Source organism: Anas platyrhynchos, chromosome 34 (genome assembly GCF_047663525.1).
Source record: "Anas platyrhynchos isolate ZD024472 breed Pekin duck chromosome 34, IASCAAS_PekinDuck_T2T, whole genome shotgun sequence".
NCBI lineage: Eukaryota > Metazoa > Chordata > Aves > Anseriformes > Anatidae > Anas > Anas platyrhynchos.
The window spans coordinates 1,177,428-1,196,525 of record NC_092622.1 but is presented as its reverse complement, the minus strand read 5'-3'; the positions used below and the strand labels follow the sequence as shown (position 1 = coordinate 1,196,525).

At 45.6% G+C, this 19,098-nt stretch overlaps 1 protein-coding gene across 4 annotated transcripts in view; it reads left to right on the top strand.

Annotated features, from left to right (window-relative positions):
• SCN8A (sodium voltage-gated channel alpha subunit 8) overlaps positions 1 to 19,098 on the top strand; it is a 54,507-nt gene that overhangs the window by 8,575 nt on the left and 26,834 nt on the right. Inside the window, exons 3-11 of one of the 4 annotated variants that reach the window (XM_072031849.1) lie at positions 6,716 to 6,835; positions 8,545 to 8,633; positions 8,832 to 8,960; positions 11,154 to 11,245; positions 15,855 to 16,076; positions 16,550 to 16,613; positions 17,045 to 17,186; positions 17,863 to 18,069; positions 18,645 to 18,932. In XM_072031849.1, coding sequence (XP_071887950.1) covers positions 6,716 to 6,835; positions 8,545 to 8,633; positions 8,832 to 8,960; positions 11,154 to 11,245; positions 15,855 to 16,076; positions 16,550 to 16,613; positions 17,045 to 17,186; positions 17,863 to 18,069; positions 18,645 to 18,932 — 1,353 coding nt within the window. The remainder of the gene's footprint in view (positions 1 to 6,715; positions 6,836 to 8,544; positions 8,634 to 8,831; positions 8,961 to 11,153; positions 11,246 to 15,854; positions 16,077 to 16,549; positions 16,614 to 17,044; positions 17,187 to 17,862; positions 18,070 to 18,644; positions 18,933 to 19,098) is intronic. The other 3 variants (XM_072031850.1, XM_072031851.1, XM_038172607.2) reach the window with 3 other exon arrangements.

The following is a 19,098-nucleotide window of genomic DNA, read 5'->3' as shown; positions in this document are numbered from 1 at the left end:
AAAAACCGAGGCTCTTTTCTGCTGGTTAATTTCATTGCTTTCTTTGATAGAAATGTAATTTGAATAAGCTAATTACCAGAAAGATATATCTGGGGCGTAGCTGCATTTGAGAAGCTCGGGCTTTGTATATGCGATGGCAGTGTATGTGACAACTTTGATGTGACCATCAAAACTTGGATGAAGTGGCTGTCAAGGTAAAACCAGTAAGTTGTCGTGGGTAACAAAATACGTCAGGATTTGTGCCGGGGCAGACATTTCTTGCCATGTTCAAAACTGATTCCGGGACTTGCAGGGCAACGTTCGCATGAAGTCGACTGAATTTGGATGCTAAAGTTAAGGATAACTGAGAATTGTTCTCGGTTCATTTCCCACTGGTGAATTTAATGCTTATTTACTTCGGCAGCGGTGCTGGGAGTACAGGAGGCGACTCAGAGCAGGGCTTCAAAATCCGGTGTGTGCTGAAATCCAGTCAGCTCGGTGCTTAGGTGGCTGGTTTACTGAAGGAAGTGTATTGACAACTGCTGTTGTTGGTAAGAAAGAAGCTTATGTTACCCCTCAGAAATATTTTCTCTTTATTAAGCAAATATTTTCTCCTTATTAAGCCAATCTGTTGTTGCCTGGTTTTGGTGTGGGCAGGCTGTGAGACAGAGGCACGGAGCCTAAGAGCGGTTCCCAGGATCGCTCTGGCTTTGGCTTGGACACTTCCACCTGACCGAAGGAGGCGTTAGGAACCCAGAGAGGACGTTTTGCACCTTGTTCATGTAGGCAAACAAAAGGATCTGGCCGTGTTCTTTCTAGCTAAAGTAGCCAGGCAGTGCTGGGAGGGCAGCAGGTCCCCACGTCGTGGGGCTTCTTCTTGCTTGCTTCACCAGAAGGAGATGGGGGCGAACGCCGGTAGCCCTCACCCTTTCTCAGTCTTCAGATTTGCCTCCAAACACAACCCTGTGGAGAAATCTTCCCTTTTGAGAAAAAAAATAAGCCCTGTTTCCAGCTTCGAAGGCATCTGGTGTGTCTCCAGAAGAGAGCTGTACGTTTCTGCACGTCGCCACTCGCGAGGTTTCTGCTCGCGTGGACCGCGAGATCTTGGTGGAGCTGGAGCAGCCGCAGCTGGAGGGGAAGGTTCTGGAGACTGGAGCTCACGCAGCCCTGCCAGCCTCGTCCTTCTGCAAAAAGAGCCTTGCTCGCCCCACAAACACCAGATTAACATTTTTCTTCCGCATCCACTTTGGTATGGTGAGAGCTGAGGTGTGTGCTTCTTCGACTAGTCGGTGACTTCCCACAAAGAGTTTTTTTAAGGCCATTAAAAAAAGCCCCTTCTCTGAATCATCAGGAATTGCAAATCTGCTTGAATCATGGGAAGTTTTCCAAGATTTTTTTTTCCTCTAGCATTTGCCAGAAGGCTTTGCATCATAGGTCTTTTCTTTTCAAGCTAGATGTACAGCATGCATAGGAACAAATCAGCTGGTTGCTTTTCCTTGCAGTAGGACACGGTGATCTTGGTTTGTCTAAGGAAATTGAAACTGCATTTTAACTGAGAAGCTGAACTTTCCAGTGGCCTGTTAACTGATATTTAAAGGAGAAAAGGAGTGACCTAGAAACAGGACCGTGGTCAGGGAGTCAAAACTCCAGGGTTCAGAGCCCAGCTCTGCGAGCCAGTCTTTTTTGTCCGAGCTGCTTCATTTTCCTCTGCTCGGTTTCTTTGCTTTGCAAAATGGGGTTAATGACTCTTAATAGAATCAGAAAAGTCCATTTGCTCACAGGTAACGGTTTATGGAGCTCAGGTAGCTCTTCTTTGTCTTTATATAACTACCAGAGAGAAATTTTTCTATGTTTCTTTGCTTTGCAAGTAAAAATCATCGTGCAATTCCTGATCTGGAGTACATGGTAGAAGCATTGCTTGCCTGTGATATCTGATGCGGACACCTGAAAATTTTCAATTAAAAACCAAATCCTCACGCATGGACTTCCTTGTTGACATGTACAAAGCTTCAGAGGACACACCTCGGTGAGCATCCTCAGCGATGAAAGCAAACCAGCTGATTGCCTCAAAGCCTAGGCAGGCGGCGAGTCCGAATTTGTAAGCGTATTTCCCTATTGCCCAGTCAGATCAAACGCTTTCTGCCCTAGAAAGTTGCTGATCACTTAATTGCATCATTTTGCTCGTGCTCTTGAGACCTGGTGCTGGGTTTGTCTGAGCCTGTGGCAGGCGCTGAGCAGAATGGGGAGAAACGGGGAAAATTCCCCACATGAACGTGTGCCACAGAGCTGAGCATCCTCCAGTGTCTGCTTATGCAAGAGGTAAGGATCATCATCCTCTTCTATTTCCACAGGCTTATTCTAAATTTTTTTAATGTCTTCCCATTTTTTAAGCCTCTCTTTCCTTCTTTTCCAATTACGGCTAGGGCTGTCAGTCCTACTAAACTGCTCCTCGCCCTGTTCCTACCCATCGAATGTGACTTTTGCCTGGCTGTGGCCGCTTTCCTCAAGCAGCTGCCATCCATTTCACCTGATCTGGATCTTTCGTGCTCGCTGCAGAGCGAGGTGAAGGTTCAAATGCTCCTGTGATTGCTCCATTTAGGAGGCAAGAGAAGGTCCGTGCTTTTTCTGGGACCACACCTAATCTTAGGCGGGTTGTTTCCAGTGGAGAAATCAGCCCCAAGTTTGTAGAAAACTCTGCGCCTCGCTGGACATCAGAGGCTGGAGTGGGACTGTCTGAGGTCACCTATAGCTTGCAGATGGGCACCTGAGGATCGTGCTCGTGTGTATGTGCCAATAGAGTGACTTGCAACTTCGTCAAGTCACATGCATCGTTTGGAAACGGGCCCTCCAGCCCGGAATGTCACCTTGAGGGTGTGGAACTGGGAAAATTACAGGGATGGGGAACGTGGGAGAGGTGTGCTTGTCTCTGGTGTGTGCTTCAAGGAGCTTTTGCTCGGGACTCCTCTACGGCAAGGTTATGGCCCTGCGAGGTCGGGAGGCTGGCGCTGAGCTCCACGCACGTTTTGGTGAAGAAACAGAGGGAAAATGCAAAAAGACTGGGGCCACCTCAAAAGTCAGCCTTTTATTTCCAAAAGCAAAAGCCTTTGCCAGGACTTAGTGTTTAATGGAGGTTTTTCTTCCACTCCATCTCTCCAGCAGGCTCAAAAGGAACAGGCAAAGGAAAGGGAGCGCTTTGTGGGATCAGAGAACGGCTCGAGTCGGAAGGGATCTTAAAGACCATCCAGGTCCAACCCACTGCCATGGGCAAGGAAACCACCCACCAGGGCCTCATCCAACCTGGCCTTTTTCTATTTTGGAGTTCAACCAAGAGCTTAAAGCAAGAGCAGAATGTGGCAGATAATTTTTTCCCTCCGTGAGCTTTTCAGTGGCAAAAAATAATTTATTAACGAAGGATAATTTTTCCTCCTTTTTGGAGGGTGGGGGTAGAAAAATGTTTTCTTGTATTAGAACGTACACTTCTTGAGCCAGAAGAGATGTGCAAAATATTTTGTGTTGATATATTAAATCCTGGGGATGCTTCTTCAGCTTACAGGGTGCCAGAATCCCCTGTAAATTCCTCTTGAAATTAGCTGTGTTCAAGCAGAGTGCTTGGGGTGTCAGCAGAACGTCTCTGCTCTCTTTTGCTTAGCACTGGCAGTAAGGCAGTCATCATGTTACCACTGTAGGAATGTGCTTCCATATGTTCATGTGCTGTTCATAAAGCTGTTTTCTTCTTAAATCTTCTGCCCACTCCTCCTCACTTTCCAGCCATTACAGAAATGCTTAATGTAAAACCTGCATGAAGCCAGATTAGCTTAAATCTCCATATAACTGGAACCCTCCCTTGATCAATTCTGTCGTGCTCTCCAGCATAGCTTCTTTCATGCGCCGTTTTGCAAATTGATTTAGAAAAAATCTTGATTATCTTTTTGCAATATTACTTCTTTTATATGAGAAGCGTTCAAAGGGTTTTTAAAGCCTAGATTCCCAGACAACGTTAAGAAAACTTAAGTGGACGGAGCCTTTTTATGCCTCTGAAACAAAAAAATGAGACTTTGAAAGTTCAGCCAGGCTTCGTCTCTTACAAGAAGACTGCAGAATGCCTTTTTCCAGGTATCGCCTTTCTCGGAGTTTTAAGCTTTGCCTCAGCAGATCTTAAAAGGGCTTAAGGATGTTCTTGGACCCGAACCAGCAAGCATTTTAAGAGCATGCAGCCATTTTGAAATTGAGTTTTAATATGTCAGCAGCAGAAAGAAGAATGAAGATTTTAAATTGCCAAACGCTTTTTGGCTTTTGTGCCCTTCTTTCTATTAAGAAGGCCAAGCGGAGATTTACCCAGGATTTTAGACGATACACTGGGGAACCGTAGCCGTGGGTCTTGGAACCGCGATAATCAGTGAAAAAACAGGAATGTGCAGCACTTGTGTTACTGAAAGGCCCGGTTCTGACAGGCTTTACAGAAAGCAGCAAGTTCCACAAGCGGCACGGTGCAAGAAGAGAAGGTTGGGAAGAGCGTGGAAGAGGAAACAAAGAATTGCAGTGTGCGAGGTCAGGTAACAGCTGATGGACCGAGCTGGCGAGCAGGACGAGGTGTTGACGTGTCGCAGGCTGTTGCCCTCATGGTTGAACCAAGCAGCTTGTGTTGCCACCAGGGAGTGCCAAATTTTGGGCTCCATCCTTGGGGAATGGCTTTTGGAAATGGCTGTTTCCATGCAACCGCGGCAGCGTGCCAAGGCTCGTGGCGCCTGCCCCTTGGTGCAGAGCGGTTTACGTCCATTTTGCCTGCTCTGCAAGCCTGGCTTGTTCTTCTAGCATGGGTCTGAAGTCTTGGGGTTGGCTTACATCTCTGGTGCAGCGTGTGTCTGCGTCCGCAGGCAAGGAGAGGTTTTGCTTCTGCATTGCTGAACTGAGTCTGGGCAAGTTGGAGCACTCCCGCACTGCGATTTCCCCGTGTCAAAATGGGAATGGACTTTACCCACCTCCCAGAGGAGGATTTCTGCCTTCATCCAGCTCACCACCTAGTGCTCGTGTAATTTTCAGCACAGCCACGCTGGAGATTTCATTGCCTGAAGGACATCAGAGCGCTGAGAGCTGTGCTAAGGACACAAGCCTTTGAATACCCCGGTCGCAGGGAGAAACCCCTTCTGCAGCCTTGGTGGGCATGAGAGGAGGTTTAAAAAGGAATGGGGGGGGAATTTGAAAGTTTGTTGTGCTGGGGTCTTAAAGCCAGCAGCCCATGAGCACTCTGTAATTGGCAACTTTGGGAAACTTAGGGCCTTTTGTAATATTCCTGCACATCAAGGTAATCTGTTCATTAATTCTTGATGCTGCAATTTAAGAGCTCTCCAAGGCTGCCTTTAAAGTGCTCTTTGTTGGGAGACGCATTAGTGGTCATGCTAACTAATATTTCTCACTCAGCGCTGAACCACAATCTGATTTTGATTTCCTTTTTCAAGTAATTTACTGCTCACCGGTCTAATTTAGCCAAACGAGCGAAGACGCCTGGTTGCGCTTGCTAGGAGGGAAATGACAAATTTCCGAAGAGCGAAGCCTCCTGGGGGAAGCACAGCGACTGCGTTGGCAGAAAGCCCTGGTGGATTCCCCCGTGTTGGACTCTCGGGGCTGTGCCAGGCGGTGGGCTGCTGCCGGGGAGGCAGCTTGCAGCGAGCTCGCTGCGCTCTGCGCCCCCATTCCCAGCCACCCGTAATCCCCCATCTCATCCACCCCGTCCTGGAGGGAGCAGGGAAACGGGGAAAATGGTGCCGGGAAAAAGACTTGAGCTTTTCAGTGCACATAAATGCCTGTTTTTTAATTTTTAATTTTTTTTTTCCCCTTCAAGTGGAGTGGTGGGTGCGAGGAGCGTGCCGGGATCGAGCGACCATGGTGCTAATTTTGCATTCCCAGATGGCTGCGTGTGATTCTCCCCGTGCTTTGGGAGCCGCACGCTCAGCTCGTGGGGAGAGAAAGCAGCGGGGCTGTATTTTAAGGGTGGTGGGGAGCCGAGCTCTATCCTGCCACATGTTGACGTGATTCATGCCGCGGGCTCCGCGTACAGGAGTGAACCTAAACTCGCTAATTAAAGGCAAGGAGAGCGCATGACTGTGACTGGAGTTTGGTGGAATATGTTCTGAGGTGCCAGCGAGTGGGAACGCTGGAAACGACGGCTAGCTGCCTCCTCAGGTCTGCTGGGGTGGTCCTGTCCTTCTGCTTACCTGTCCATCTCTTTTTGCAGGTGGGGTGTCCCCTAAAAGTGGGGTCCCGGCATAGCGGCTAGCAAGGCGTGGGACGGAGGCACAGGCAGCACCGTGAGGATGTGGTGTGCACAGGGCTGGAGGCTGGGTCCAAGCTGCTGCTCCTGCCCCTCAGTTTGTGATCTGCAGAGGTCTTGGGCCTCGGTTCTTGCCTCTCAGCCAGGGCGAGCGCTGCTCCTGCCCCGTGTGATAGAAACACAAGCTCTTACTTGGGAGATTTTGCTTGGGCTCTGTTGTGGCTAGTAAAACGGGTGCTTTGCAGTAGGATTATTCTTGAGGTACTGGTAGGAATGTTTTTCCCTAGTAGGAACTTCGTAAAGGAGATTATCACTTAAAAAAGCAGAAAATTGATTTTATTTTTAATTATTTTTTTTTACCATGGAAGTTGTTGGGCTTTTCCTTAAAACTGTTGACGCTTTGATTTTCATGCATTAACTCTTTCTCTCTCTTTCTTTCTTTTTCTCTCTTTCTTTCTTTCTCTACAGACCTTTGTAGTACTAAACAGAGGGAAAACACTCTTCCGATTTAGTGCCACACCTGCCTTGTACATTTTAAGTCCTTTTAATCTGTTTAGAAGAATAGCTATTAAAATTTTGATACATTCATATCCTTTTTACTGCTGAGTTCTTTTGGTCTTTGTTGCTTGAAAAATCTCTTACCTGTTGTCCTATTGCTCAATTCAGACTTCATTTATGAATTACAGTTCTGTGCCTGGTGAAGCTGGATTTGTGTTGAATGAAAAAGCATGGCCGTTTAGACATATCCGCTCAAGTAAATGTTTAATTTATATTCCTTGCTAATCTGTACCCGTCTGTGTCCATTCCTCCATCGATACGCAGACACTGATAAGTATTGGAAGTATTGAACCATCACCTGCATGTGGTATTAAGAGAGGAGGATCAAAGCAGTGAGTTGGACGAGCTGGTTGGCCCCATTTGTTTGTGACCCTAAAACAGATCTTACCGAAGCACGTTCATTTGTTGTTTTAGGGACTTCTCAGTACTAACTTCTTGCATCTCAAGAAGGAAAAGCTTTTCCATCTTCTAATACTTCAAACTCGACTTGGGTGCTGAGGCTGGGAGTGGTTTTTGGCTGGTGTTGCCTCTCGTGGATTTCCCTCCCCTCTGGATGTTCTGGGATGTGGCTGCGAGGTGCAGATCTGTCACATAGGGACAGATTCTGGCAGGGGATCTGGGGCCTTGTTCTAAGAGCCATCTGAGTCTGCTTAAATCGTTTTCTAAGTCAAAGAGCTTTGGATCTGACCCTGAATTTCACCATTCTGCTAATAATTCGGCAGTTAAAATCCACTCGAACTTCCAATTCCTAAACTGGGCTGGCCCCACAGTGCTCCTCAAATGGCTTCGTCCGGCACCTTGAACCTCGAACGTGTCCCAAACACACAGAGGGAGCAGGGAGTTTAGGAGAAGGTACTTCTTGGTCAACAGGCTGACCACACGTGAGAAATCTCAGATTGAGTGTACAAAATTGTGCTGATGAATGGTATCAGTGGACGTTGAGATGATGATGAGCCAGTTTGCCCCAGCTGAATGTCAATATAGAGGGACAAGGAGTAACAGCTCTCTGTATTTATATTTGAGGAGTCAGAGATTTTATTCCTAGCCACTCCTCCTTCCCCTTTCTTCTAACAGAACGGTCTGAAAACCTTTTGTCTTTAAGACAAAAAAAAAAAAAAGTTTGTAATTTTTATCATTTTTGCTCCTGCAAATGACTGGATATGCAACAGTGAGAAAGTGAAGTGGGAGACTACAGCAGCTGGCAGGTGGTACAAGGTATGTAAACCTGCCTCTTCCAGCAGGGAATCAGAAACAGCAGATAAAATCCCATGTCTCAGAAGTACAAATTGATCCGTGCTGTGTGCACGGAAAGTACATGTTTCCTTTCCAGTACACCTTGCAAAGATTTGTAAGATTTTCTCCAAACTAAACCCTAGGTGTCCGTGGATTGCAGTGCTGCTTCCCTGTTGGATGTGTTAGCAGAGCACACATTTTAATGATGCTGCGTGGATGGAGTTGTTTGGGAAGGCATTTTTATTAAGCCGTGTGATTTCTGAATTGCTAACGCATACAAAAAAAATAGAAAATAAAGCGAATGGTGATGCAAAAATACTATTTGTATAGAGTTGCCCCTGTTCTCATCTCCCATGACTGCAGGAAGCATTTGGCTCTTATGTACAGCACACTGAGAACAGACTGGGAGTTGCTGAGTGCTGGTGTAGTGCAGGGGTCTTTAGGGAGCCGTAAGCTGATGTAAAGAGCCACGCTAGTGTGCCTTTGATCCTTGACTTTGTTCTACAGTATTTAGCATGATCATTATGTGCACTATTTTGACCAACTGTGTATTCATGACTTTTAGTAACCCGCCTGAATGGTCGAAGAATGTGGAGTAAGTAATACTTCTTCTATTTTTAAGAATCGTACGGAATGCTGCTTTTCAGAAATCTGCTCTTACTCATATTTAAGCTAGCATGAACTCTTATATCCACTTTGTTTAGACAAAAGTGCTTGCAATTCATCTGTTTTCATGACTGGCTTTACATTTCTACAAACTTCTCAGTGCGCCTCTCTTTATTCCTTTTAACAGGTATACATTCACTGGTATTTATACATTTGAATCACTTGTGAAAATTATTGCAAGAGGTTTCTGTATAGATGGCTTTACTTTCCTACGTGATCCATGGAACTGGCTAGATTTCAGTGTGATCATGATGGCGTAAGTTGCATTTTCAGATTATTTCAGGTATTTGTGGCATACGGGAGGGGATGAGACCGTAGGAAGAGGGTGGGTGTGTAAGGAAAAAATAAACCCAGGAAAGCTTCAGTGAATCCCCAGATTGATTTTTCAATAGAAAGCCTGACACAGAGGCAGATCTAAAACACAACTCTGTGGATTTAACAGCAGTGCTGCTGCTGCAAAAAAAACCCCACAATTTTCTAAAACCTGCCTTTGTTAATAAAAGATTTTATAATAGGGTCTAACGTTCTAGATCAGCTCACGTGCCAGAGCAGCAGCTGAATCTGTTGAGCACAGGATTAGGAGCCGACCATCTCTGAATTCCAGTCTCTACCACCCCTTCCCTCCGTGGGCTTGCATGTTAAAATTTCTTGGGCTGCAACTTGCAGGTTGAACAATTTCTAATGAAGAAGCGGTGTCAGAGAAGGAGACACTTTATTTTGCTTCCTCGTTCTTTTCTCTTGTGCTGGATCAGCTTACGTTGGGCTGAGAACGAGGAGTCCCCGTGGATGCCTGAGCTCCCAGCCGAACCTGGAGATGTGCACCAGACCTCTGGTGGCAGGGCTTGGTCCTTAGTGCCCTGCCTTGCTGCTCGATCAGTCGTAGTACTGCTGCTGAGAACCAGGTTTATGGCACCAGCAGTCACAGTGGCTGGTGGAAGACTTTTTTTTTCCCTTTTATATGCTTTGAAAAAATTACACGTGTGCACGTTTGGGCTCCTGCAATCAGTGATGGCCAATGAAGACTCAAAGACCGTGGAGGAAGGCTCAGGAGCTCGGTTTTCAAGGGTTCCGAGCACTTGAATTTGATGAGAGTAAAAAGCTTTAACCAAACAAAATGCCACAGCCCTGCTTTGGCTGCATTCTGCAGCCTAGGTTGCTGATTTTCCCGAGTATTTGCCCATTTAGTTGAGCATTTCAGTTACATGCAACGAGTTGGATGTTGGACACAAAAGGCAAAGAGCCCGCAGCTCCTTGACATCATAGTTTCCCTTTTGGATCTGCTGAGCCCAGAGTAAACGTGCTTTTGTGGGGCAGGCTCCCAGCTCTCTGCACATGGGTTGAATTTGCTGTGAATTGGTTACTCCCTTTCTGAAACAAGTAACAGCTTTAGAAGGCCCACCACATCGATACGAAATAAATCTGCTAAAACTCGAGCTGATCTAACTATATAATCCCTTTATTTCCACTGAGGTCGCTTCGCTGTAGGAGAGTTTGGCCCTGGAAATATCAAATCAAATTCTTTTTCGTGCCAAGGGCTAGAGCAAACCTGTGTTGTTTAAATCCCATTAATAGAGTCCGAGTTTTTTGGAAGCTCTTGTGGTGGCCTCCCTGTACCAGGAGGAACTTTGAATATCGTGCATTGCTTTACGTTTTTGTACCCTGCTTCTTGCCACACAGCACAGAGGAAATATTCTCTTCTGAGTTGTGCTCAGTCGAACTCTGTTAACCTTGCTCTAAGCCTCTTACCCTCTGTGTATCTCAGGTTTATCCCTCTGTAAAATGGGGATAATCAGAGCTACCTGTGGCTCACAAACAGGTGGTAAAGCGTAACGGATTAAAATGAAGGCTGCTAAGCAAAACGAAAGGTGGCGATGCTTTATTAAAACATGAAGGAAAGTGAAGCAAATATACCTGAAACCATTGAACAGAGGTGATGTCACCAGGACTCCGGGCATGTTGGACAGTTTTACATTTACCTTCTTCTGTAGTTAGCCTTAAATGTTCATGCCCTGCATAGGCAAAAATGCAAGTGTCTAACCGTGTACCTGGACAAGTGCGGAGAGACTTAAACTGTGTTTGGGCTTTGAAATCTTCTCTCTCTCTCTTTTAAATGCGGATTCTAAAGCGTTTGTAAATTACAAACTGTTTCCTACAAACAGACAGCTGTATGAAAAGGAAGGTGACCCCAATGGTGCCATTAACTCTGGTTTAATTCTGCAGGTATATAACAGAGTTTGTAAACCTAGGCAATGTTTCAGCTCTGCGCACTTTCAGGGTTCTGAGAGCTTTGAAAACTATTTCTGTAATTCCAGGTAAGGCGGCCTCCGGTTGGTGTTAGCTGTTGGGTACAGGCCCCTGTGAGTGATGTATTGCTTTGTCTGTAGTTGTTGTTTTTTTTTGGTGTGTGTATTGTCATTGTGTTTTTTGTGTGTGACCTCCCTCATTGCAGATATGTCACAGAGTTTGTGGACCTTGGGAATGTCTCAGCATTGAGAACTTTCAGAGTTCTCCGAGCTTTGAAAACTATCTCTGTTATTCCAGGTGAGAACCATTAAGCATTAAAGGCTGGTCTTGCATTTATCTCTCTTCGATATCTCCCCCCTCGTCCTGCATTGCTTATTTCTCAGAAATGGCACTGGGAAATTTTTGATGGGCTTTGCAGTCTGTATAAACGGAATGGTTTGAAATTAAGGCTTCATTATTGGACGAGCAGTCTGCTGTTCCGTACGTCTTTATCCCTGTGTGCATACGTGGCTGTCCAATCTCTGAAATGAAAGCCAGACCGAAAAAAATCAAAACAAGTAAAGAATTGGGCGCTCCCTTCGTCCTCAAGCTGAACAGTTCCTCACTGAGCGAGTCATCCCATTAACAGCAGCCTTTCTAGGGTTGGTTTAGGAATAAGTTTGTGAAGCAAGCAAGCAAAACCCGAGCAAGATTAAACCTTCCTGCGTGAGGCTACTCCAGGTACTGGCAGTCAGGTGGGACCTGGGGCAGGTTGTTTTACACAGAACAGCAATAAGCTTGTAGCCCCGACTGCAGCAAGGGTTGCTGTTCTGTTTTGAGACAAGAAGCTAACCCGAGTGTTGGTGTTACCAGCTTTTATGTACATGTATGTTGTAACAGAACTGGCTGCCAGCTCTTCATGCGATCATACATGGCCCAAACCGCTGTCTGAGCCAGAAGTCCTAATTCACAGACTTGCCCATTTGACATGGACTTGGCAGGGCTGGCACATACACGGCTTCTTGCATCATGGACTGAGAGTATAAGTGAGAGAGTCCTCAATTCTTGTACAGGAGGTGCTCGGGGCTTTGTAGGTTCTTGTGCAGATGGTTTCTGGGAAGTGTCCCTCATTTTAAAGTCAAGCTTAGGACTCAGTTCTTGCAGGCACTGAAGCACCTGTAATATCCCAGCTTTTCTAGGTGCTTGAACTGTCTCACAGTAGGCACCCTAAACAATCACTTGATAAGTTTTGCCCTTCTGTTTCTGTGCATTCTGTTTCCTAATGCATTAACTGGTAATGGTTCTTTGCTTTCTCAGGATGCATTTTCATATATCTTTGCCAGAAAATGACCTGCAGAATTGTAGGGGCCCATCACTTGTGTCCCCATTCCAGACTGCTAAACCCATCAGATGTCCATGGCTGTTGTGCATGATGCTCTTTAAGTGGCACCTGCTTCTCTTGCACCGAATGAGAGAATGCTAGAATAATGTTCTTACCTTCCTTAATGTCTGGCAGTGCACACACAAAGAGCTAAAGGTATTTTGGTAATTGCTGTTAGCAGTGCACTAGATGGATCTGAAGCGTGGCTGCGATTCTATCAGCCTGCTGCAGGTATTGACTGTCTTGCTCGAAGAAAAGCATCGATGTTAAAATAAGTTTTGTATGTGTTTTGCTTTCATAATCAGAGGAGAGTGAAGATGATGCAACTTTAATGAGCTGGTTACTAAATGTGCAGCGGCATGCCTTGTCTTCCTATGGAAAGGAGCAGAACAGTTTTGTATCATTCCCTCCATCCTACTCGAAACTAATGGAATTTTCCTTTTATTTCAAAAGACAACAAGGGCTGGGGGGACCCTGAGCCCTTCTTCTTAGCTCAGTGCAGCCACGCTTTTCACTAAGAGGACGATTTGCTGCACCCAGCTCAGGTCTGATCTCAGATCCTGTCTGAGTGTTGGATGTGCTGAATTAATCCGTGGCTAAAACTGCAAGCAGCAGAACTGTGGTTGTGTGTATGAGCTGGGTGCTGGGATGGGGTTGCCCCAGTTGTGGTTCTGCAGCACGTAGGTAGAGTACAACCACGTTCCCTGCTTGCTTTTATGCCTAACGATATGAGGAATGCAAAGCGTTTGTGCAATTAACCTTTTGGGTTGTTTAATATGAAATCAGGCTTATCTAGTCCAAGAGGAGAAGTGATTTTTAGAATATTCTTAGAAAATCTAAAGGGGTTCCCCTTCTGCTTCAGTGTGTGCGAAGGAATGGGAATGTTAACGCTGTGCTGAGCTAATGAGAAAATAATCTGATTGTTATGACAAGCGCTAACTGTGTCTTCTGCCAATAATTGGAATCGTCCTCAGTGTGTTTCTTAGACAAGATAAAAGTAGGAAATACTCCTAGAACATCAGGGGACTCCAGATCAAATGTGTGCAGGTGGAGGGTCTGTGTGGCACCCCGGCACCGAAATACCAAAATATCGCTTTCACCTTACGGCTTGACAGTCTGTATTAACCCATGGGGGCACAAAGACAGCTTTTATTGGCACTCACCTTGTTGGAGATTGAATTCTGGTGCCATCGGTGTCAGCCCGTGCCGCATCCCACGTGGAATCGTGCCCCTGGGTTTCGCTGTAGGTGAAGGCGATTGCTTCAGCTGGCAGTTTCGAGGCTGTTTCATCCTGGGAGCGGCCAGGGAGCTCTCCTGCTGCCGATTTATCCTCTCTGTTCCAAGCCATGATCCCTTTTTGTGCCTGTGGGGGAGCGGCACAACCAACCAGAGGCACAAATGCCGGTGTGAATGGCTGCATGTGCAGAGCGGGGCGTTTCGGAGCGATGGGGATGAGCATGCGAACGCTGTGATGGGTAATTTGTCTGCCAGGCCAACAGCAAAAAGCCTGCTTCGTGTTTGAGCCGGGCTTGGGCAGTGATCTAAATGTTCTGAAGGAAACGAGGTGTTTTTAAAAAGTATTCCTCCCTAATAATTCCTTTTTACTTACATATTTTTGAATCTTTCTGCTCTGATACGGATCAAACCCTGGTGGTGTGGAAGGGTTTCTTGTCCAATGTTTATTGCAGCGTGCTTGGGTGGCCTTGGACAGAGAAGAGGATCTGATTAAGCCCTGTGTTCCTGGCTCTGTGGGGTTTTTCCATTTTTTTTAATTTTATTGCATTTTTAAAATTCCGTACTGGGTCCTTGAAGCAGTCAGTTGTTCAGCAGGCTGTTTGGGCAGTTTGATGCGATCCAGAGCAGCGTTTCAAGACTGGAATACTTGCTTGAACCTAAAACCATTTGTGTTCTTTGGATCTTTAAATACTCCAGAAAGGAAACGTCCCCAGCAGTGCAATCTTGGCTAATAGCAGTGATACAAACATAAAAGAACTGGTAGGTGAGGGCAGAGCAAAGGTACCAGGCCACACAGAGGATGGATTCTTTGGGAATATAAAAATCAGTAAAATTTGGAGTAGATTTGAGTAAGAGAAGTATAAAGCAGAAGACGCGACAGCTCATTGAAATGCCTTTTCTTACTGTGAAGGAAAGGATGGGAGGAACTAATTAAAAATAATAAAAAGAAAAAAGAAAAAATAGTGGCTGACCTGTGGCGGTGCCTCCTGCCAGATCTCCCTGTTCTGGATTTCCAGCAGACTTTGATGGGAGGTGTTCCTTTTTTATTTTTTTTTTATTTTTAATGCGAGAACTAATAGCAGAGCTCAAAGTAAATTCAGGGGTTGGTTTCATGAGTATGTGCTGCTGAGCTGAATTCAGGCATCAGAGAGAATCTTTAGGTTTTAGTAAACTTAACTCCATCAGGGAACTAATTGGCCTGTCTCGTAGAAATTAGAATTTGGGTTTTGTCTAAAGGAGCTGTTGTCAGAATTGTATTTTGACCTCATTTTACTGAATTTATCTTGCTGAAAGTATGGCTTTGCTCTTTGCCTTAAGTGAAGGCGGTGGAAGCCTTTTTACTGTATTTGCTGAAGCCCGAAATGAATTTGTGCAGAGAGGCAGGTAGGTGTACAGTGAGGTGGATGATTATCTGGGAATTGCCAAGGGAAGGGAAGGGAAGGAGGGGATTGTTCCCAAGCTTTGTATAAAAATCCTGGAAAAGGTTAGTCCTTTAACTCCTTCCTCCAGCATCCTTCGCTGATCCTCCTCGACATCAGAGCTGCCAAGCAAAGGGCTGTAGTGTTCCTGCATCCCCAAATCTTCCTTGTTTAAATCCCAAAAGGGTTACGCTGCTCAGTAACGTGTCCACGCTCACAGATGGTTCCCCAGACCGGATGGTTTGGAAAACCAGCAGGATTGGGTCATCTTATCCTGTGCTCGCTTTTGGTATTGAGCCTTGCCAATGAACGACCCCGAGAGCTTTGGGGGAACTCCAGGAGCCAGCACTGAATGAAAGCCTGCCCAGCTGGCTGCGACAAAACCCTGCTCCCAGTGACAGGTTCAACTCCTGCAAGCAGAAAAATGCTGAGGCGGCTTAGTTAGGCAGGAGAAAGTTCAGCTGTAGGCAGTTTGAAAGGCATCTGATCTCTGTAAGTCGTCAGTTTGTGCCAATAAGGCAGGCTGAAGGTGTGGCCGTGGAGGGTTTGTAGCAGCGCACCTTAATTCACATTTTTTGGACAAACCCAGCCTCCGTTGCAATGCCTCCCGAGTACGTTTTGCATCCTCTCGTGCAAAACTGGGATGTTCTCAGGGATGAGCTTGGGGCTTTGGTTTTTTGACCTGAGTGGTGAACCCACGGCTGGCGTTGGGATGGGGACACCCATTGCGCCCGTGGTGCTGTGGGAAAACCTCCAGGGGTTCCAGGAACCCAGCCCTATAAAAGCAACATCCTTTACCCTCACATAGGTGTAAGGTACTGTACGTATTTGAATTTTCAATGCCTTTTTTGTTCTACAGGAGTGATTTCTAGTCTTGTTTTCTTCTCCGCAGGCTTGAAGACCATTGTGGGTGCCCTAATTCAGTCTGTGAAGAAGCTGTCAGATGTAATGATCTTGACAGTATTTTGTCTCAGTGTCTTTGCTCTGATCGGGTTGCAGCTGTTTATGGGCAATTTGAGGAACAAGTGTGTGATCTGGCCAATTAATGTGAATGAGACGTTCCTGGATAACGGCTCTAGGGGCTTTGACTGGGAGGAATACACCAACAATATGTGTAGGTATTTCTGCAGTGCTGCTCCCTAAAACCTTTTTATTTGATTTAATGCTGCTGGTTGGGATTTCTGATGCGTGATGTGCCCGGCTCTGCACAATAAAAACCCCTTGCTTGGATATATTTCTGTTTCTAGAAACCTGACCTTGTTCAGGTGTTACTAGTTGGGTTCATCTTTTTAAAAAGCATGGGCTGTGCTCTTTCAGCTAAATCAGGATTTTGTCCAAAATGCTCCTTTTTTTTTTCTTTTTTTTTTTTTTTCTGCTTTGATTCCAATTGAAAATGGGTTTTTAATCTGGTAAAAAGGAAGTCGCTTTGCCCACGTGAATCCCTGGTCTGAATGTCATGTTTCCTGGTAAATTTACCAGTAAAGGATCTAGAAGAGTTTAGTTAAGGTTTCTGTAGTGTGATAGTATGCTAAATCCTCTAACTCCATGCGTGTGTGCACGTAATCTTTTCTTTTTCATCTTCTTCAGCAAATTTTTACATAATTCCTGGTGCCCCTGATCCTTTGCTCTGTGGTAACAGCTCAGATGCAGGGTGAGTGTTGAGCTTTGTTAAAAGTGATGACTAATTACCGCTGATGTCTGCTAATGATGACAAAACCTTTGGAATATTTCCTGTTGCTTCCTTTGTTGGTTCTGGTGTTATTTCAAATGTAAAAGGCTTCATGTTTCTTAATCTAATTATTAATCCATTGTTGCTGTCTGCTGCTCTGATACGATGTGAGCTGGCGTTTTTCTTGTCACCCCAGGAGACTGAGCCATCTAATGATGATTTCTGGTGGCATGATTTCCTTCTGAATCTAATCATAAAAATCGATGGAGAAGTAGGGGCTGGAGGTTCAGAAGTGGAAACTGTCCTCGTGCTATTGTCTGTAATTGGTTAGCCCAGTTAACGTGCCTGTGATGAATTTGCCCTATCCCTTTTACCGTATTGATGCCCTGAAATCACTTCCATCTTCTTTACAGTCAATGTCCAGAGGGCTACACATGCATGAAAGCAGGACGGAACCCGAACTATGGTTACACAAGCTTTGACACTTTCAGCTGGGCTTTTCTGGCTTTGTTTCGCCTTATGACTCAGGACTTTTGGGAAAACTTGTATCAATTAGTAAGTCAACGCGTTGCTTCGGTGTTACACAACGTGAAAATTTGGGGACGCAGAGAATGTGATGAGAGCTGTATTTACTTCCTAGCATCTGAAAGAGAAGTACAGCCGCAGAATTAGACCTTGGGGAGTGAGAAGGAAAGGGATGCTACCTGTAAGCGGGTGTCGCACTTGTAAGTCCAGAAGGGATTGCAGGTCTGCAGCGTGCGCGCAGCTGAGCTGTGAATTAATTCGGGAAGAAGCTGACTGCGCGCTGCAGAAGCTCAGCTCTGCTCACAGGAGGTGTTCAGGCGCTTTGGAGGGCAGAGCGTTTCCTTGTAACCTGAGGGTGGTTTGGGCTCCTTGCTGAAATGGCTTTTTTAACAGTTTGTTTTGTTTTGGAGAAGGCCAGGCATTGAGTTTCACACTCTACTTCTGCATCCTTTTCAGTGTGCATCCCTTGGATGTTCCCTTAAGGGAAGTAGAGGGATGTCACCTTTTGTGTTTACAGCTAATGAATGTGCAGTGTCTCAGTGCTTTGCAGTGGAAGTGCTGAGATCCTAAATACCCAGCACCGCTGTATTTTCTTAGAAGCATTCGGGTCAAGAAACATTAGATTAGCTTGCATACCAGGTGTCATTCTAGAAATTGCTTTCCCCTTTCCTTTTGTGTTCACTCTACCATTCTCTTCTACTTCTAGACCTTACGAGCAGCAGGAAAAACCTACATGATCTTCTTCGTCTTGGTGATCTTTGTGGGATCATTCTATCTGGTAAACCTAATTTTGGCTGTGGTGGCTATGGCTTATGAAGAGCAGAACCAGGCCACGTTGGAGGAGGCAGAGCAGAAAGAGGCAGAATTTAAGGCCATGTTAGAACAATTGAAAAAGCAGCAGGAAGAAGCACAGGTGAGTGTTTGATTGTGTTTTTTCTTTTTGTTGTTGGTTTAATGCATGTGCATATTTTTAGGTTTATTTGCCTGTTATTGCAGAGCAATGATGTGTAATAAATGCAGTAGTGCCATGGCTGGTTTTCCCTGGCACCTCCTGCTCTGCTGTCTGGGGTTGACGCTGTTCACCTGGCTGCTGCTGTTTTTTTTTCGAATGTGTACAAGCTTGCCATGTTTACTTTGGATAGGAGAACTGCCTTATATTAAGAAGTGTAGAAACATTTTTTGGGTTTCTAGCCAAGTGTGGGAATTCCTTTGCAAGTCAGGTAAATACTGCTTTGTCGATCCTTTATCAAATGCTTATAAACCTAACCGAGGGACTGAGAGGGATTCTACTACTTGCAGAAGTAGACTATAAAAATGTTTACAAGTCCTGGCTGCAAGGTCCTTCCAAGGGAAACAATAAGCATCTCAGTGCTGTCCTAAAGCCTTGTGCTTCCATGCATTAAGGCACGCTCTTTCTTAAAGCAGAAATGGAATATTATTCAAATTAAGTTCTGATTTATTTTCCTATTCTCTTGCCTTCACCTTCAGGCTGCTGCTATGGTCACTTCGGCAGGGACAGTCTCTGAGGATGCTGTGGAAGATGACGGTGGGGGGAGGATGTCTCGGAGCTCCTCGGAGATTTCCAAAGTCAGTTCCAAGAGTGCCAAGGAGCGTCGAAACCGGAGGAAAAAACGGAAGGACAAAGAGCTGTCGGAAGGAGAGGAGAAGGGTGATGCTGAAAAGGTGTTCAAGTCTGAATCAGAGGATGGCATGAGGAGGAAAGCATTCAGGCTACCCGATAACAGGATAGGAAGGAAGTTTTCCATCATGAACCAGGTAGTTTTCATTTCCTTCCTTAACGTTTACATTTATTTAGTCGGGATAATATTCTGTTTAGATCCTGATTAACATTTCCGAGGAATCTGCTCACCCATTTAAACTTGCACTGGATCAGGAAGATGCTTAAGGCTTGAGTTTACAGCCCTTGCACTTACCCTGGTAT